General features: G+C 40.1%; 1 protein-coding gene across 4 annotated transcripts in view; it reads right to left on the bottom strand.

The window, feature by feature from the left end:
• Nucleotides 1-19755, bottom strand: part of RGS22 (regulator of G protein signaling 22) — a 117024-nt gene extending 97269 nt beyond the window's left edge. The window contains exons 1-4 of one of the 4 annotated variants that reach the window (XM_082722780.1): nucleotides 19628-19717; nucleotides 19091-19119; nucleotides 6139-6201; nucleotides 1258-1352 (exon numbers count right to left, since the gene is read on the bottom strand). Coding sequence is in view for 2 of the 4 variants with exons in the window: in XM_082722778.1 (XP_082578904.1) it covers nucleotides 6139-6201; nucleotides 19091-19119; nucleotides 19628-19652 (117 nt within the window). In the remaining 2 variants the exon portion in view is untranslated. Of the gene's footprint in view, nucleotides 1-1257; nucleotides 1353-5752; nucleotides 5771-6138; nucleotides 6202-19090; nucleotides 19120-19627 lie in introns of those variants that run through there. The other 3 variants (XM_082722778.1, XM_082722779.1, XM_082722781.1) reach the window with 3 other exon arrangements.
• Nucleotides 19756-21449: the final 1694 nt, after the last annotated feature.

Here is a 21449-nt window from a genome sequence, read left to right as displayed (position 1 = left end):
TCAAACCCAACCCTCCACAAGCTGTTGCAGACTGCTCTTTCCCTTACTTAATTTTCTTATTTCAAGGGTATCATATTCCAAATGTTCTAAAATGCATTGACCTGAAGGTGGTGAAAGCTAACTTTGTAGTACCAGTCATCCATGTGCGAAAAATATTTTCACAGAAAAAGCAAGTGCACGAAAATATTTTTACCAGAATAAATTGCTGGTTCCACATTTCTTTGAGAAGAGGAGGGGGGGAAAAAAAACAAAAAACCTGTGAATAATTAGTGATGTGCTTAAGCTGCCAGCAGAGCACCACTGAAACTTACTGGGTGCCAAATTATTTAGCTGAACAGTATTTAAATTAAAAACTAATGACTAGGTTAATTTAATACATGTTCATCTCTGCTCCAACTCCATCTCTACTAATTGAGCTCCGAAGCTGTATTTTAAACATGCATCCTAGTCGGCAATGAAAAACATGTGACTACTTGAATATACGAAGCCAGGCACCAATGACTTCTATCAATCTAGTTTTTATTGTCATTTTAGATGTTTAACCATGAACTATTTACTGGACACATTCGCCAATGGGATGGAAGGAGTAGTGTGCTACATAAAATGCAGGGAAAATATCCTTAGTTATTAAAAGCAGTTACATTAGGTCATTTGAGTGCTTTATGTTGGAGCTACAAGGCTTATCAAAACACCCAGAGGTGTAAACACTGAACTAAGCAGTACCACCTAGACTCCATCAACACTTTTAAAAATCAATCTCTGAGTATTTAAATTTTGGCAGCGGAAGACCTGCGCCCCGCATCCCGCTCTGTACCACAGATTCCCCAAATCTCTCCTCTCTTTCTCTCTCCTTCTACTTAACCCAACAATCCACCCAACATATAAATCCTTCATAAAGCTGCAAGAAATTATAATAGTTTACAGATTAAAGACAAAAAGTGTGGAGAATCAGTCCCAAAAAAAGAAGTTCTGGTAAAATTCCAAAGGCACATAGCTAAGTATGGTCTGGCAAACACATGACATACCTATCCTTGCAAGGAGGGTATGGAACAGGCCACCCCTCTAGCTTCTGCAAACCATAAATGTCACAAACATTCTAAACCACCCACAGAGGACCAACCTAAATCTGTATGTGGGCTCATCTACCCAATTCCACAACAGTCACTGAGCATAAAACATACAAAACAAAACCAAAAGGGAAAAAAAAAATGTTTTCACACTATAGCACAGAAGAAAACTTAATAAGCAAACACTTACCCATAAAGAGTTGACAGCAAAAAAAAAGCAAAACAAAACAAAACAAAACAAAAACCTTCCCAGACACCAAATGAAAACAATATCTGAATATGAACCTGGCAAGAGAACAAACAGAATGAAGTTATGAAAGCTCGGATTTGGAAAGTGCCATAATCATTTATAATAGCAGCAACTGTCCTGGATTCCCCTCATCAAAATAACATGGAGGCAGGCTACCAGCCATCAATTTCTGGATCTTACAATGTGTCCCACGTGTGTAATGGGGTAATGGAAAGGAGAAGGGTGGGAGCCAGAAAGCCTAATTCCTAGGCCCTTTTCTGCCATAATCCGGTTCTGGGACCTTGGGCATGTCACCACAGATGTGGAAGAAGACTCAGAAGTTTCAGAAATTCTAGATGACTGCCTGAAGGGACATTTAGGTTGAGAATATTGCCATTTTTATCTACACTATCTCAAGCTTAGACTGTTGGGGTTTTGGGGCGGAGATGGTAGAGGAGGCAAGGCAGAAGATTAGAAGGTTTACTTGTTTATTAAAAAAAAAAAAAAAGTCTTACATAGAAGATGTAGAAATAAAAAACCAGAATCATCCTCAAGAAGCTTTGGGGGATATAGAAGAAAGGGATCTATCCTTGGCCCCAGGAAATTTACAATGTAGCTCCTAAGATAAAAATAAACAGAGAAGAAGATTAATCAAGTTTTCTTTAGCTGGAAAAGTCCAATCTCCCACCTGATACATATATCTCCATAAAACATTCTATCTGAAGATCTCTAGTCACAGGAAGTTTACCCCTGTGAACAATGCCAGACCTATTGTGCTGTTCTATTGTTAAAAAGCACACTTCAAACATCTTTCTTCCAGGGGAAAAAAAATCATTATCCTCATAAATGCTGGCCTTGGTTCTGCGTCTAGATTCACAAAACATGTTAACCCCTCTTCCTCAACCAGATCTTGAAATATTTGGTAAAAGCTGGTCTAATTCCAACCCTTCTACTCATTCCCCAACTGGGTTCAACACCCACATTCTTTCAACCCTTCCTCATCTGATGTGGTTTCAAGAGTGTTCATTAGCTGAGTCTCCCTAAATCTGGTTTGAAAGACCAACTCTTAACGTGAGGCATCAAGAATGGAACACAATATTCCAACTGTGTCCTGACAACTCAGTATGATTCAAGAAAACACTCATTGAGTCCCTTCTATGCTCCAGACTAATATTTTTCTTGATTTTAACTATACTTCTGTTAATGCATCCTAAAAACACATTGGGTTTGTTTTAGACCATTTCAGATTACTTCAATAAAAATAAGATCAGATTTTGTTATTCAAACTATCAGTTTATTCCTCTGCTGTCAGTTCTATTGACATTACAGGTAGTAGGAGAAGTTTCTGAGTCACGTGGACCTGGGTAGACCCTGTCACTTACAAGCTGAGTGACCTTAAGCTGGAAAAACACTTGTTCACTTTTGCAATGTTTCATCCAAGAACCTGATAAAAAAATATATATATATTGTGAAAAAATCTGCCAATGGCAGATTTGTGTGGCACAGATTATTCTCTAGATTGACAATGATCCACCAGTCTAATTAAGGAGTGACTGCCTTCATGTTTCAGGAATGGAAGATGAGATGGTCCAGTCAGTGAAGCAAAAAGAAAAAGAAATGCTAATTCTGTTCCAGGCACTTAAAGATTAGCTCTTTTCACTACAACCTTATAAGACAGTTATATTGTTTTCACAGAGGAAGAAACTAAGGAACTCTAATTAAAGAATGTGTCTAAGATCACATGGGTAGTAGGCTGAGAAGCTAGGCTCAAACACAGTTAGTTCTGCCTCGTTCCTGTTCCTAACCATTACATTGGGGGTATGAGTGCAGGAAGAATACATGTGGTCGGTGCGGGCAGGAGGAGAGGGCTGGGGGGCAGGAAGGATGGTGCAGGTGACACAACCAATATGAGGCTAAAGGTAAAGCCAGGAAGGGGAGATGGAGACCACATTGCAAAGGATCTTGAACTCCATGCTAAGGAATGTGGACTTAAATCTGCAGGCTAATAAGAGTCAACCCTACTGCTATAGTTAGAGAATCCGTTCAAAGATTTGACAACTAATTTCACAGATAATGATAAGGGGTTTGGAGACAAACAAAGCAGCATAAAGGGAGCATATATTATTTTAGTCAGGGTTGGAAGGGAAGGTTTCCTGAATAGAAGTGACTTACAGCAGGGAGAAGGTGATACAAGTATTTCAGGATGAGCACCCCAGCCTGAAGGGCCCTGAGTACACTTGGCATCTTCATGGGTGAGAAACACGAAGAGGGCCAGTTAGGCTGGGAAAGAATTAACAAGGGGAAAAGGGAGAGGAGACAAAGACCAGGGGATGAGAGGGCAAGAGCCAGATCATATAGGAATCTGGATTTTTATTCTTAATGTAGTGAGAAACCACTTGCGAGGGCTTTGAGCAGGAAGTAACATGGTTCCATTTATCTGTATTATTTTTATTGTGGCTGTTATTGTTATTATGCTTTACTGAAACCATAATACATTAAACTTATGGTTCCCTAAAATGCACGTCCATGACACTCCAAAAAAGAGAGGTCAGTTTGGCACACGTCTTCTCAGTAAACCCATGCAGGCTTCTCATTCTTACTCAAGTGTTTATAAACCACATATTACTAATCTGTTCTAGAACCTTGCCCAGGGCTTGGTTTGAGAATCCATCAACCTTCCTCCCCCTCTTGTCCCTAAATTCTTCTCTGGAAACCTGTGACCCTATTTTCCCTTCTCCCATATATGGTGCGAAGCATAGGTAGTTAATAGGCAGACTGTATGGTACCATATGCAGATGCAATGGAATGGGAGATGGCAGGGGTTGGGGGGTGGAGAATGAAAAACAGAAGGATTTGGAGAGACAGAAAACGGGTGAGAAGTGTCCCCAGTGGGCTGCAGGGGACATACGAAAGGGTGAAACTGCAGGGGTCTGCTGGGGTGGGATGAACCCATGACTGAAGAGACACTCTGTCATCTCATCTAAACTGTGAAAGGAATCACACAAAAATGATAACGTTGATCCTGACTGGATGGCAAGACTGTGGCTGATTTTTTCTTACACTTAAGATAGGTTTTCCCTAGTGTTCCTGTATCAGTTCTGTAATTTAAAATAGATTTAAAGGGGCGCCTGGGTGGCTCAGATGGTTAAAATAGATAAAAAAAAAAGAAAGAAAGAAAGAAAGAAAGAAAGAAAGAAAGAAAGAAAGAAAGAAAGGGGAATTTACATTCTGGAGCAAGTAAAAGTCAAGATAATCACAAATCTTGAGACAATGAAATAGAAATCTTGAGAAGCTGCAATGAGACCCATTAGAGGGATTTTTTTCTCTTTAAAATGTCCCCAAATTGGAGGAAGAATGGAGAATCCAGAGCCTGGAGGAAAGACTACATAATCTGGAAGAGTAAAATTCTGACAGTTTTGTGATACTGCTGGGGTTTTTATCATATAAAACTGGATGATAAAAGTTGAAAAATCAGACCAAATAAGAACCCATCAGGTATCCTACAATATCACTCAGGCCTGTTGCTGGAAAGAGAAAGGTGACTCAACCCCATACTGTTTCCAGAGGCCCAGGTCGGCCAAAAGGAAGAGGGAACACACATTCTTTTGGAAAAAAGAAAATAAGACAAAATAACAAACCTGCACACATAGATACATACAGACATAGAAAAACTAATCTAGGCGAGAAAGGGCACCTAGTGTTTTCCTTTTAAAAGACATTTTCAATGGCTAGGCTTTAAAAGGCTTTACATACTACTGCCCACTCCCTTTAAAATTACTTGTTGGGTGCTTGAGTGGCTTAGTCAGTTGAGTGCCCGACTCTTGATTTCGGCTCAGGTCATGACCTCGGGATCTTGGGAGTCAAGCCCCAGGTTAGGCTCCATGCTCAGCGGGGAGTCTACATCAGGATTCTCTCTTTCCCTCTCCTCCTCCCTCTGCCCCTCCCCCTCCCAGCACTTTCTCCCTCCCTCCCTCTCTCTCTATCAAGTAAATAAATAAATAAATCCTTAAAAATAAATTTAAGAAAATAAAATAACTTGTGACTCTTTTATATTCCAAAATTTCCCTCGTAAATATGTTAATGAAAAAAGGTTTTTGCATTTTTATAACAAATAATGAAAATCTTATCTTTTATCTGACATTCCTGATTAACTTTATTTACTAAGTAATGGGTTTTTATGCACTTCCATCTCACTTTTCCCAACCCTCTGCAATGCGTAGTCTATCAGTTACTGCTCCTTAAGATGAAAAATCTATTATTTGGAAAAAATTAAACTTCAAATAAATATATATATATACATATTATTTTGCAGCCACCTATGTCTTATTTACTAATGATATTAAATGCTAGTTGACTTAAACACAAATTACACTTTAATATCTGTCCAAGGGGATGCCAACAATTGCCTAAAGGCAAGAAATATAGTTTCTTAATTTTTTTGATATTTTGTCCTTACCACCTCTGTTCAAAGCCAGCAATGGTGTCAAATACAACAGCATCAGATTTTGTACAGAAGACTTTTTTTCCTAGTTTAGCCATATTTTTTATTACTATTTATTTAATTTTTGTACAGAATACTTTTAATGGCTAGAAAAATTCCAGCTTTCATATCATCATCCATCCATTCATTCATCTTTATTGTGTATAATTGACTCAGCTTTCTTCAGTAATTCCTAAATATGATTCAAACCCAAATGATTAACTCCATAAAAAGATACGAACTTTACCTAAATGCTTTAATTAAAAAACACTATCCCTGATAAATTTGTCTTACAAGATAATCCAGTAATTACAGTATTTTGCTTTGATAATTAGTTCCGTAGAACGTAATAATACACTCACTGGAAGGCTAAGGAATTCATTAAAGTAGTCCACAAGGAAATCATCTGTTGCCAAAAAGTCTTCCTGCAAAAACATAAAACACAATATTATGCTTATACTAAGGTGTTTTAAAACATGTCAATATTATTCTCTAATTCAGCTTATCAATAGATTATAAGGTAGATCTTCAGATCTTTTTTAGTCTGTCCACAGCGAGTCCTTGCTATAAACAGAATACAGTGCTACAATCTCTGGAAGGAAGACACAACAAAATAAAACAGAGCATACTCTTCAAAGATTTTGCTAGTATGCCAAAGTGGAAAACAGAGCTCGTGAAAAATACAGCACACTACATAAACGAAATGTAGTACAAACCATCATACACAGTCAATTTCCCACAAACTTATTTTCCTACATTGATGTATATATATTATTTATATTTATATTATATATATTTCATAAAAATCATGGCAGAATCAATAAAGGCAGAACCAGTGTTCAGAGTTAAAATGAAATTCCAAATGTATATTTCTTAAATTGCCCCCATGGAAGTGATAAACCAAGGAAAGAAAATACTCTACTGCTTCCTCCTCAGAATGAGATAGCTTTAGTAATTTGCATTAACTTTTACGTGAAGAAACTTTGACAATGCATGTGTTCTAAGCATAGAGATTGTATATATTTTTTCAATAACCATCTCATCCACCAACATAGTCGCTTTTAAAATTGGCAAAATTGGAAAGCCACTGCCAAGAACAAATTCTCTCTTCCAAATAAAACACCTTATTTTGTTAGCAATTGTTTCCATTGTGTCAAAAGCACATCAGGGCATACTCTGTTATATAGAACATGTGTTTATTTTGTTATTCATAATTATATTTCCACTTTGCAAATCTAACATGAAAGTTGACAATATGTCACAATGCTATTATTTCCACATGGCTGATTATTTTCTTCTTATATTGGTCAATTTTAAAAATTTGTTGAATATAACGTTGTGGTAAAAGAATGATACTGTAGAATATTGGAAAATACATTTTTCAGGGTAATTTCTTTAAGTATCTGTAGTGCAATTGGAAAATAGGGTGATAAATAACTAATAGGACGTATATCAAGAATTTACTAAAAATCTGTGAGCTTTTAAAACCACACCAAACTAAGGATTTCATTTACTAAAAATCTCAACTGATTAGAACAACAACAAATAACCTAGGATCTCATAAATCTTTTACATTCATAGTAGTGGCTCAGTAATATATTCTCTAAGCTCTGACTCCTGAAGATCCAAAAAAGCAGAACAAAGCAGGTAACATCTGGTGAAAGCTCCATACAGCTAATAAGCTTTCAAATTTTACCTTTTAAAGTGACTTTAATTTTCTGAACTTTATTTAGTGAACTGCCTACTTTCTGCTAACTCTTGGGAGAAATCAACTGAACTTAAACAATTTTAGGAGTTCCAAGATGGAAGAAGGCACTATGTACCACAATAAGGGTGACCAAACTGCACTACTGGGCTCATGATCAAAAAAATCTGCAGATGGGGAGCGTGAGTATTTTTAATTAATAACAGTGGTGGAGTACAGTCCCTTGCTAATTTCTCTAAAATAGCATCGTATTTTTAAATTTCATCTCTAAAACAGAACGTATATTTCACAGAGTCAGGTGGACCTATGTATTGCCTAGAATTTGGCTGGCCACATAGCCAGAAACTTCTAGCTAATCCTCAGATTCATATATTCATTTCCTGATGCCTCACCCTTCTCTGAGACTATAACTCAGTGATTTCTAAACTCTCTGTGATGAAGTAACTGTTTTGTTTCCTTCCCTAATCCTCAAGTTTCAGACAAATAACTTGTAAAATATAGTAAGAATGGATTAACTAGAAAATGAAATAAAAGATATACATAATATAAAAGGCCAATTGTTGATTACTAAGTTCCATAGATAAACGCATACTGTCAACACACCATAAAGTTTCTAAGCATTTTCTCTCGATTTCTGACTCATCTTAGCAAGGACTAAGAGTCTTGGGTGGCTCTGGTCCACAGACCTTCATCAAGCAGCAGTGTCCCAACACCCTGGTGAGCAGTTTGTTTCCAGTAACCTTGGGTCCCCCTGAAACCGAGCCACATGGTAGGGCCTTTCCTGGGCTTCAGCCACGCCCTTGGGTTTGCATCCACAACCACAGAAACTCAAAGTATTCAAAAACATCAAAATCTGGATTTCTTTTCTGAAGTTTTATCTTAATTTCTCCCCATATGAAACACCAGCACTCCTGCTGCTATTAGGAAAGTTCTGCAATAGAAATAAGCATGAGGGGCACCTGGGCGGCTCAGTGAGTTAAGCATCTGCCTTCAGCTCAGGTCATGATCCCAGGGTCCTGGGATGGAGGCCCCTGCTGGGGGTTCTGCTTCTTTTCTGCCCCTCTCCCTGCTCTCTCTCTCTCTCTCTCTCTAATTCTCGCTCTTGCTCTCGCAAATAAATAAATAAAATCTTTTAAAAAAAAGAGGAAGAAGAAGAAAGAAGCATGGTCTTCGAGTGCCATTTTCTCCGTCCTTCTGCTGCGCTTTAACAGGAAGGCCTGCACTTCTCTAAAAAAATGAGCATTGGGGAGCCTGGGTGGCTCAGTGGGTTAAAGCCTCTGCCTTCGGCTCGGGTCATGATCCCAGGGTCCTGGGATCGAGCCCCACATCGGGCTCTCTGCTCAGCAGGGAGCCTGCTTCCTCCTCTCTCTCTGCCTGCCTCTCTGCCTACTTGTGATCTCTGTCAAATAAATAAATAAAAAATCTTTAAAAAAATGAGCATTACTTTCCCACTGAAGTTTCTAGACCAATGCATTCAGACATCTTGTCATAACAAGAATCTTGATTCAACCCTTGACTTACTATTTCTTTATCCTTATTTATTAAGGATCTTAATAAACCCTTTATTCTCAAAACTCTTTATTAAAAAATTTTTTTTCCTAAGGCCTTGATCTAAAGAAGAAGCTCAGTTTCTCTAGGAAGTCTTCACAATCTAGTCATGTGGCTCTATTAAAAGGAACTAAGTCGCCATATTTGGGATTAATATATTCCAAATAACCAATAAACTGGTGATGGTTATTAATGGTACAATCAAGAAGAACATGGAGTTGCAATCAATTCCTCCATTACATCATTCCATGAACCCGGCTGCAAAATTTGCAACACAGATTCTCTGCTGAATGATGCAATGGAAGGCGGGAGCGTTTTTTCAGAATACACACTTGAAACCTGTTTTTTCATGTACTACAGGTGTGCCATCTGTGAAAGTGAAGTCAGCTTTTCCGTTTTTAGTCCAAACTTCTTAAGTTTCTTCCTGAAAGAGGGTTAAGCTAAATAGTTTTTATGTGCTGGCTAATTATGGTGGACAAAAATTTTTTTGCTTAAAAATTTATTTTGCTGCACCCTCAAATCAGATAAACTACAATTAGTTCACCACTCTAAAAGATGCAAGATATGCAAAGAAGACCTTGTAAACAAGGATGACATAAGACAAAGACAGACATAAACCAAAGTCCAAAAAAGAATATGATATATACCAAAAGAAAATTACAATATTAAATGTTTCCTCTCAAAGGAAGGAAACATACTATCTGGTAGGAGGAATCAGAAGAGACTCGAGTGGAAAAATCAGCATTTGAAATAATTTCAAATTCTATAATTAGAAATACATTTATGAGAGGCAATGATGCAGAGTACAGAGAGAAATGCATGAGCAAAGAAAGGTGGAAAGCAAAACAATAGTAAAGGTGATCAGTTAGCTAATGGCAGAAGTAGAAAAATAATCCAAGTTTCCAACTTCCTTTCAAGCCATTCACACATTAAACCAAAGCCATTCGTCTAATTTCCAATGCAGAATCCAGTACTGATAAACTTTAGATTAGGAATACTGTCATCAATCGGTGGATAGGACAGACCATATTTCCAAAAGGAATCCACCATATTTCCCAAAGATGCATCCACCAGGACGCACCTATTTTTGCTGTTTCCTCCTAAAGTACACATAGCCTTTCTTTTCTCCTTTCTAAACAGAGCTTCCCACTAGGATGCAATGACACAGTGATGTGCAGACAACAGAATTCAATGGGTCAAGTCAAAGTGGACCTCTTCATCCTTCAGGGCAACCAGGCACAGCCAGGGGTGACTAGAGCTCCCAAGATCGTGACTTCTGGTTGTGAGCAACCTGGTTTGGGACTCCTCGGGTCCATCTCCCTCCCCTGGAGAAGGCAACTGATGAGTTATATCCCACACCCACTGCTCCTCTGTAAAATGCTGAGCATAGCCAAGGAGTTGCTCAAGCTCCTAGACATAGATTTATTAGCTATCTGCAGAGCATATCAGTGTCCCACGAGGCTGCCAGAAGAGTTTGTTTGAGATGTCCAAGAAAACAGTGCACAGCCGAAGGTGCTGACAGCCTGGAGGAAGAGGGAAAGGGAGACCATGGAAGGCTGCAGATGATCACCCCAAATCTCTGCCTTCACATACATCAGATATTTCTGTCTATTGGCAACTGATGTATGCCTGTAATATGCCTAGCCAAGCTAGATACAAGGTGATCACTCAAAAAAAAAGTATGCATTATGGACATTGGAAGGGTATTGCTATGGTGAGTGCTGTGAAATGTGTAAGCCTGATGATTCACAGACCTGTACCTCTGGGGCAAATAATACAGTATATGTTAATAAAAATAATTTTTTTAAAATGTATGCATATACTGTTTCATATACATAGTTTCATCATATGAAACATTTTTTTGATTGTTAAATCAATCTGTTTGCCCTAAGAAATTCTGACATTATATCTGTCATGAGAAAAATAACTATTAAATTTTAATTTCAACTCTTACAATTTGGAATGGTTACAAAAAATAGTCTAAAAAATTTTAACTCTTAACTGGGTGAAACAGTTTCTTAACAGCAGAGACTATTCAAGAATTTTAAGAGATCACCATTAAAAAATCTTGATTAGTAATTGCATGCAGACATTTTGACTGTACAACTTGATATTAAAAAGTTACCTACATCCAAAAAGGAAATTAAGAAAATAATTTCATTTACAAAGAAATTTGCTGCAAAGAAGAGAAGACATAAATACCTGGAAAGACATACCATGTTTATGAATTGGAAGACAGTATTATTAAGATGACAATACCACCCAAAACAACTTACAGATTTAGTACCAAAATCCCAATAACATTATTTATAACAGATCTCCACCAAAATCCCAATAACATTATTTTTTGCAGAAATAGAAAAACTCATCCTAAAACTCATATGGAGTTTTAAGACAGCAAAACCGTCTTAAAAAAGAACAAGTTTGGAAGATTCACATACCCTGATTTCAATACTTACTTACTACAAAACTATAGTAATCAAAACAGTATGGCATAAAAAACAGAGCTACAGACCACTGGAATAGAGTCCATAAATAAACCCTCTCATACATGCTCAAATGATTTTTAACAAGGGTGCTAAGACCATTCAATGAGGAAAGGACACTGTTTTTCAATAAATGGTGCTAGGAAACTAAATATTCATATGCAAAAAAATGAAGTTAGACCCTTACCTTATACCATACACATAAACTAACTCAAATGGGTGAAAGGCCCAAATATAAGAGCTAAAACTATAAAATACTTCCAAAAAACATAAAGATAATTCTTTATGACCCTGTATTTGCCAATGGATTCTTAGATATTACACCAAAAGCATGAGTAACCAAAGAAAAATTGGACTTCATGAAAATCTTAAAATTTTGTGCATCGAAGGCATCTCTTAAGAAAGGGAAAAGACTGCCTACAGAATGTAAGAAAATATTTGCAAATCATACATCTAATAAGCAGGAAAAAGATAAACAATCTAAATTTTTTAAATGGGCAGAAGTCTTGTATAGATATTTCTCCAAAGAAGATATTAAAATAGTCAATAAGCATGTAAAAAGATGCTTAACATTACTAGCAATAAGAGAAATTAAAATCAAAACCACAATGAGCTATCACTTCACATCTATGAGGTGGGCTGCAATAAAAAAAAAAAAGTAAAATAACAAGTATTAGTGACGATGTGGAGAAATTCGGGCCCTTGTACCCTGCTGGTGGGAATGTGAGATAGCCTAGCTCCTGTGCAACACAGTGTGGCAGTTCCTCAAAAAATTAAATACATAATTACCTTATGATCCAGCAATTCCAGTTCTGGGTATATGCCCAAAAGAACTGATGGCAGGGACAAAAACAGAATTTTGTACACCCATGTTCATAGTGGCATTCATTATTCATAATAGCCAAAAAGTGGAAACAACTTATATGTCCACAGACATACCAAGGATAACCAAGATGTGGTATATACTACATGGAATGTTATTTAGCCTTAAAAAGGAATGAAATTCTAATTCATACAACAACATGGATGATCCTTGAAAATGTTATACTAAATAAAATAAGCCAGACACGAAAGGACCAATCTTTTATGATTCTACTTATATGAGGTACCTAGAATAGTCAAATCTGTGAAGACAGAAAGCAGATTAATGGTACCCAGAGGCTTGGGAGGGGGTAATGGGAAATTATTGTCTAATGAATACAGAGCCACCCAGGTGGCTCAGTCAGCTGAGCATCTGACTCTTGATTTTGGCTCAGGTCATGATCTCAGGGTCGTGAGATTGAGCCCTATGTCGGGTTCTGCGCTGGGAATGGAGCCTGCTTGGGATTCTCCCTCCCTCACCTTCTGCTCTTACCCCCTGGCCCCTGCTTGTGCTCTCAGTCTCTCTCTAAAAAAAAAACAGAGAGAGAGAACTGTTTAGGGTGCATATATATCTTAGGGTTGCCTGCAATTTACTTTGAAACAGATTTAGAACATGGATTGATGGATAGATGGCATGGTAGACAGGATAGAAACATGTAAAAACACATGTCTCAAAATGTTAATAACTGTGACATCTTGGTGGTGGGTATATAGGGGTTCACTATACAATTCTTTCAATTTCCTTGTATGTTTAAATTTTTTCATAGTATAAAGGAGTGGAGACATGTACAAGGAAACAATACCCAAGTCTCTTGGCACCTTACTGACAGCCTTCTTAGCTTCCTGTGTACTGAATGACAGATCCAAATCACTATCATTCTCTCTGGAATAAACCCCTGGACATCTGAACATCTTCTGACCACTACCCTGGAATCCAATCCACTAAGGGTCAGACCCCTAGCACCTCTGCTCCACCCTCCTGGTCATAACATGCCAAACCTCATCTTCCCTACCCCTCCTTAATCACACCACACTATGAGTCAGATTTTCTAACCACATCTCAGTTAATACAAAGAGATCCACCTGTCCCCTAATCCCCAATCTTTGTATCACAAAAAGTTTATGTTGAATGCAATTTGGCTACTGCCGAGCTCTCCAATCCCAACTCAAACTACCATACTTCAGTCATAGCAATTTTTTTACATTTCTGCAGCTCTGTACATGCTAATTATTCTACCTAGAAAATCTTTTCTTCCTTTATTCTATCTATCCTTTTTCTTTCCCAAAAGTATCTATGTTTCCCCATCACAATCTTTAATACTTCATACTAAAACTGCCTGTTTACACATCTCACCCACTGGATTGTGAACTTTTGGAAGAAAAAGACTCTTTTTAAAAAAAGATTTTATTTATTTATTTGACAGAGAGAGAGAGAAAGATCACAAACAGGCAGAGAGGCTGGCAGAGAGAGCAGGGAAGCAGGCCCCCTGCTGAGCAGAAAGCTCGATCAATGTGAGGCTTGATCTTAGAACCCTGAGATCGTGACCCACGCTGAAGGCAGAGGCTTAACCCACTGAGCCACCTAGGCATGCAAGACTGTTTTTTATTCACTTTTGAAATTCCCAATGCTTTTTGAAATTCCCAATGCACCTGGGTGACTCAGTTGGTCAAGCACCTGACTCTCAATTTTGGCTCAGATTATGGTCTTGGGGTCCCAGCATCAAGCCCACATTGGCTTCTGTGCTCAGCGTGGGCTCTGCCGGAGATTCTCTCTCTCTCTCTCTCTTCCTCTGCCCCTACCCTGCTCTCTCTCTCTCTCTCAAAATAAATAAGTAACTCTAAATAAATAAATAAATTCTCAATGTTTTTAGATAACAGATGATTACAACATTTTTGTTGAATGAATGCTTGAACGATTACACTAAAGACATGAAAGCTGAAAAGACTAATAACTTAATAAAGACTCTAATAAAACAATATTAATAAAATAAAAAAGAGAGATACTGTTAAAAGATGAAAACAGTCAGAAAAGGAGGATACAAGATGAAACAAACTCCACAAGTAGCTTGCTGAAAGGGGCTTGGCTAGAGGGAAGTGATGGTAAGAAGCATTCACTTTATCACTTTTATTATCTGGATCATTTATAAGAATATTCATACATTGCTTTTGTAATTAAAAATATTCCCCCAAAGAAAATTGAATGTATTAACATTTTGTATGTATTTTCCCTAAGAGAGAATTATCAAAAACCAAATACAAAATTAACAAAGACACTGAAATGGAAGAATGCCGAGAGGGGTGCTTGAGAAATATAGAACATGTATCAAAAGAAACTTTGCAAAAAATGATAAGTGAAACATAGCATAACATATAGAGAAGTTGAATCACTGTGTTGTACCTCTGAAACGAATGTTAACATTGAGTGTCAACTCTAAAAATGTTTTAAATAAAACAAAATAAAAAATAAACACATCACACTATCATATATGAAAATACCCATCAGCCAAAATTTATATCATCTAATAGCACATTCTGGACATTGTGCTACACACCACAGGGAATATTAAGTTGTCTGAGACCCAGTACCAGCCCTGCAGGAGTTCACAATTGCGTGAAGAAATTGCAAATTATACACATAAAAAGTTAAATAGACACAAGGCAATGTGTCCCTGACAACAAATGATTTATTCTAAAAGACTACGTTTTCTAAGCTTCCTTGCAACTAAATGTGGTCATGTAACCAAACTGTGGTCCATGGAATGTGAGCAGACGTGTTGCATCTCACTTCTGGAAAGCTGATGCCACTTCTACCTCATGATCCCAGCTGACTGCTTCAGCTCAATCATCTCTTCCTCATTCCAGCCATCAGGAAAGAAGAAAAGGGCATCTTTTCTCCCTTTGTGTGTGAGATAGAGTCAGTTAGACCTAGGTTCTAACTGTGGCTTGACCAGGTACTAGCTGTGTGACATAGTGGTTATCTGTGTAAACATTAGCTAGAAAATGAAGTCTAATCTAGAAAGCAATGTGTCTAGCATATATTGTGGGAAAGGGTAGAATCGATCTGGGGGGATCCAGAGAGCTCTGCCACATTATTTTTCTAAGAATATTAATGAGAAAAAATTATTTTGACTACGTTTGAAAAACAGAAGTAAATAGATGTGCAAGGCATGCATTATTTCATCTACGGATAATTCTGGGTGAGCACTTGAACTGGAGAAGCTGGTCACAAACTGGTATCTACCACAAGCGGCAAGAGGTTGGTCAGCTGTCCTTGAGGAGGTGAGCTGGGCCCTGACAAGAAAGATTGGGAGAGATGTGGGGAGGGCAGCTGAGACAAAATCCCGCGGCAAAGGCAAGGAGGAGCAGTTCGCAGTTCGGCTGGAGCAGAAGAAATGTGGAAGTACTTTATAATCCTCAAATGGTATGAACATTGTCTATCACACGGAAAGTGTTGGGAGGTAAGGTTAAAAAAGGCTAAAAAGTTATAGAAAAGATTTTGAATGTGGAAGGGAGGTGTTTGACATTCTGGCTCTGCTGGTTCCTAGATATGTGGCCTCAGGCCAAGTTGGTGAACAGTTGTGGACTTCAACTTCCTCATCTGGGAAACGTGGGTGATTAATAACCACCTAATGGAGTTGTTTTGAGGTTAAATACTAGCCTGTAGTCAGCAGTCAATAAATAGTAGGATTAATAAAAGAGTTGAGCAATCAAGGAACATGGTCATTCTTTAAAAGAGTTAATAGCAATCTGACAGCCGGGGCTGGAGTGATGGGGGGAGAATCTGAAGGTAGACAGAGCAAAGCAATATCATCCAGTGAAGTCAATGCACTTTAAGCTTTAGGCCAAGAAAAATTGGAGTCGACAGAGAAATATTGGAGGCAGTGATATCAGTTAGGACGACTGCCAGAGTCCAGGCCCAGGGATGAGGGCCTGAAATAAGACAGTAGCTATGAGTATAGAGAAAAAGACCCAGCTAAGAAAGGAACTTGGTAAATTATTGCAGGTGAGAGGGAAGAAAGGGGAAGAAAGTTCTGGCTTCTTGGACGACAGAATGGCAGTGGCACCATGAACAAAAACAAGAAAAAGGGGAAGAAAAACAGCACGGGGCTGAGGGGAGCAGAGAGATAAGCTCATTTTATCATATACTCTTGAGAAAGAGTGTGTGGAATATGACTGTGGTGGTGATGCAGGGGCATCCAGCTGATGAAGGTACCCCATAACCCAACAGATATCAAGGTCTGGCATCAGAAGATGCATCTGGGCTGGAGAGGTATAGATCTGGAAACCCTGGGAAGTAAGAGTAGCTAGAACTATAGGAGAAGAAATGCTCCCCGAGAGGGAGTCTGTGGAACAGAGTCCTAAAGAAAGTCCACACTTTGATGGGCAAAGAAAGAGAAGCCAGAATGAGGACAAGAACAGGAGAGATGGGAAACCAGGAGATGGTGGTATTGGAGACACCAAGACAAAGAGGAGTGGCCAGTAGAGTCTTCGAGCTGTTATGAGTTCCCAAACAGCTACAAAGACCTGAGGGGTCAGCAGGCTATTCAAACGGTTAAATGCAATGCTGCTGAGTGCTCCTCAGACAGTTTATGGGGGAACTGTATGGGAAAGATTGGCTCCAGAAATATTGACCTCCTGTGGGAATGAAGAACAATCTGGAAGGAGTTTTAAAAAAAAAAAAATCTGCCACCCTGGCCAAACTACGTAAAGAACCTAGATGTCCACCAACAGATGAATGGATAAAGAAGATGTGGTATATATACACAATGGAATACTATGCAGCCATCAAAAGAAATGAAATCTTGCCATTTGCGATGACGTGGATGGAACTAGAGGGTATCATGCTTAGCAAAATAAGTCAGTCGGAGAAAGACAACTATCATATGATCTCCCTGATAAGAGGAAGTGGAAATGCAACATGGGGGGTTAAGGGGGTAGGAAAAGAATAAATCAAACAAGATGGGATTGGGAGGGAGACAAACCATAAGTGACTCTTAATCTCACAAAACAAACAGAGTTGCTGGGGGGAGGGGAGTAGGGAAAAGGGGGCTGTGGTTATGGACATTGGGGAGGGTATGGGCTATGGTGAGTGCTGTGAAGTGTGTAAACCTGGCAATCCACAGACCTGTACCCCTGGGGATAAAAATATATTATATGTTTATAAAAAATTAAAAAAAAAAAATCTGCCACTATCCAGGGTTACCCTGAGGCAACAAGAAGATGGGTGGAGTTTCTGGCAGGCTGTTTGTCTCTCTAACTTGATGTTTTTCTGTATGTCTCTCTCTCTCTCAGTAGAGGACCAAAGGTCCAGAAGGGTGAAAATGGAAGGTGCTAACAGATGGAGTCCCTCATTCTCTCCTCTCGCAGCCCCTTCTGCTAGACTGCAAACTTTTCGAGACTTCTCTTCAGCATGTAGTAGTGACTGTGAATACAGAGGCACTCATGTTTGTTGAATAAAAAGCCAAAAGCAAATAAGATAATTGGCCAACAAGAGAAATAAGTGTTAGAAGACATAAGTGAAATAGCACAGAGAAGTGGTGAAGGGGAGGAAAAATTCTTGTCTGCCCTCAAGGTCTTCCAGCATGACTAAGAATTACATTTACATGAGACAAATTAACAGAAGAAGATCAGATTGAATAGTGTACACACGGGGAATCCACAAAGACATGGAAATTCCAAAAACAGGCAAAATGAGGCATATATGTTGTTCTGACTTAAGGAGAAGGGCAGGGGTCCGGGACTTCCAAGGGAGAGAGTGCAATTCATAGGAAGATGAACAAGTAAATGGTAAACAAATGTGTCCTGGGACACTTGGAAACAAAGGGACATGAAGGACTTGGATCAAACAGGCCTTGCCAGGTTCCTCCCTGTCTACCATACCTCGTTCATACCATCATGTCGTTCTTGGTGGTGGTGGTTCTCTTCCTGGATTCTCGACCTAAATCCTTTTTAGGCAGTTTTGGGAGAGGTAAAGAGCTGTTCCTGAATCTGCTAGATTTCAGGTGCTTTTTATCCCAAAATAATCTTCATGCCAAAGTGGCCCATATTGGGGCAGCCTGCCCTCTGCCCCTACACGGCCCCCTAACCAGGGCTCTTGGAATTGGACTCCAACCTTAGAAAGAAAGAAGCTCTGCTACCTCCTATCTAGCTGTTTGAGCAAGTTCCTTAATTATCCAACAGAAGTTACAACAGAACCCATCCTAAATACAGCACTCACAGAAATGATCATGTATATCAAGTACTAGGCAAAGTACTTACTACTACTCAACTCACCAGAAGTCTGACCTGAAAACATTTAGTACCTTTTAAAAGTAATTACAACTATAAATTGACCACTTGTTATCAATCAGTGCCATCTACTAATGTTTACAAAACCAGGAACTGCACCCCCACCTGGCAATAAAACCATGGAGATAAAACCTACCTCTCACGGAGTCATGAAAGAGTTTAGATAAATTAAATGAGGTCATTTATGTAAAAGAAGTTGAACAGTAAATAGCATCCAGTATAAAAATCCGCTGGCCTCTTCTTAAAAAGGTACCTGTTCAAGAATTTAAAAATGCCTTATACTCACCACCACTGTTACAAAGCCAAAGCTTCTATTATAATCATTTGGCAAAAAGGAGAAAAGGAAATATACAGCTTTTTTTCCTACAAACTATGATTTTAAAAAGCCAAGGGGTGGGGGGAATGGCCCTCTAAAATTGTACTTACAAATCCTTCTTCTGTAATATCTGGTGGCTCTGAAACAAGATAAAATATGACATTATCTCACTCAAATCTGATTTCCTTTTAAAGTAAATGAAATAATTTGAGACAGCACCTAGCCCTGCTTTATACACGGGCAAGCTCAGGAAGATTTTGGCCCTCTGTTCATTCCCTGCACATGGATTGAATTTTAAGTTGGAATTCAAGGTGGAAGTGGGGAGGAAGGGGCTCTGGAATCCAGCATGGCCACTAATTCACTGTGACCCTGAAGTTAACCTTGTAGGCTTCCATTATTCCAGCTGGAAAACGGAGAATTAAGCAAGACAAAATAAGACGGTGCCAATGAGGCGGTGCAAACGGGGGGTCGTCCGGGGCGAGGGGAGGGGGTGTGGTGGGAGGGGGGTGAGATTCGCAATAAAACGCTGAGAGAGCGCAGGGGAGCCAGGTTTGGGGAAGTTTGGGGGCGTGGGGGGGAAGGGGGACGCCCGGGCGTGAAGTCACGTCCAGAGGTGGGTGTGTGGTCCCCGCCGCGGCCGCACCTACCCGCGGTGAGCCGCTTCTCGGGCATGCCGCCGCCGTTGCCCGCGCCCGGCGCCCGCGCGGGCCGGTCAGGGCGCCATCGCCCGGTAGCGCCGGTCTCTCCCCGGCAGCCGGAGCGGGAGCGGGAGCCGGAGCCGGAGCGCACGCCGACGCCGCGCAGCGCGCGTGGCCCCCGCCGCCGCCGAGTTGCTATGGAGCTGAGACAATGCGGGCAGGCGGGCGCCCGAGGCCAGGGCGGCGGCGCGCGCCTTTCCCGGGGCACCGGCCCGCCGCAGCGCGTCCTCCTTCCCGGCCAGGGGCGGACGCCGCCGCCACCGGTGGGGGGACCCGCGCGGCCTCCCCCGGGGAGACACCCGACTTGCCCGGGCCTCGTGACACCGCGGCTCCGGCCTGTTCCCTCGCGTGGAGACCTTGGCCGCACCGTCCAGGAAATTGGGTGACTGCTTAGCTAGAAATGACCGGCCGGCGAGCGAGGGACAGATGGGCTGGTCCTGAGAAGGGGAGCGAGAGAGGGGAGTCGGCCCTCGCGGGTTTCCTTGATACCGACGGAGGACATAGCCACACACAGCGCCTGAACTCATCCCCACTTGTAGGAAATGCCTAGTCAAAAATTAAATATTCGTGAGCTTTAGGAACGAGATCTGCCCCACGTTTTTTCTTCAATCGGTTACGACTCTTGCATTTTCAAGATATTCCAACTTTAAAAATGACCCGAGGAGGCTGTTGAAGGACAATAAACGGAGGATGGCCATAGTGTGTGTTCCTAGAAAGTTAGGATGGAAGTAAAAAGTGAAATTCGAAAAAAGAAAAATGGTACTTCTGATTGAGAGGAGGGGAAGGGAAGAAGGGAAGGAGAAAAAGATTTTTGGAAAAGTCGTAGTCAACTCAAATATCCAGTCCAACCAGATTTCCACCTCAGGCTCCCCCTGCTCCTAATAACCCTAAATCCAGTTTCTTCCTGTACCTACACAGTGGTGGCTCGTCCTTGGATGTTCCAAAATCAAAATATCCAGCAGGAAATCTACATTTCTCCCCATTACTTATCTTCAAATTTCTTCTTTCTGCATAAATCCCGTGTTCAATAAGTGGTACCTTCATCCACCAGGTGACTCAAGACAGAAACCCCATATTTAGACAAGCACTAGGTCCTGCCAATTCTACATTAAAGTATTTCTGGAATCTGGAATCTTCTCTCCACTCCCATGAGCAACCATTGCCTTAGCACAGGCGTCCATGTGGACTGTTGTGAAAAGCCCCTTAACCTGTCCCTCTTTCACTTTTTGCTTCCAGTGGAGATCCCCTTAAATCCATTTCCCCTGCTGAAGAAGAAACCATCTCTATAATAAGGATCTGACCTACTTAAAACCTTCAGTCTCTCCATATATTCCTCCTACACTGTGGGGGACATCCAAAGCCTGTCAGGGTCCTGCAGGTATGTGAATGCATGAGCAAGACAGTGGTTGCTTGTAGTGCAAAGAACCACAGGACGTGCCTAGTTATAGTTACTGCCTTTTCTATAGTACAAAGAGAGAAAAATAAAACTATAAACCACTACTTGGACCAAACAAACAAAATCAGAGGGCCAAATGAAGTCAAGGGTGATAGTGGAAGCAAATAGAAGGGCAAAGGGAGGTGTGAGGCAAAAAAACCATGGAACCTTTTGGTTGGCCCTTGTAAGGACCTCAGCTTTCATCCCAAGTGAAATGCAAACCATAGAAATTTTGAGCAGAGAAGTACTATGATCGTATTTTTATTTGAAAAGGATCACTCAAGGGGTGCTTTCTAGAGAATGTAGATGGGGAGAGGTTAAGAAGTGTATGAGCCT

Source organism: Mustela nivalis (genome assembly GCF_964662115.1).
Source record: "Mustela nivalis genome assembly, chromosome: 2".
In the NCBI taxonomy this organism is placed as follows: Eukaryota; Metazoa; Chordata; class Mammalia; order Carnivora; family Mustelidae; genus Mustela; species Mustela nivalis.
This window is presented reverse-complemented; position numbering and strand designations above follow the sequence as displayed.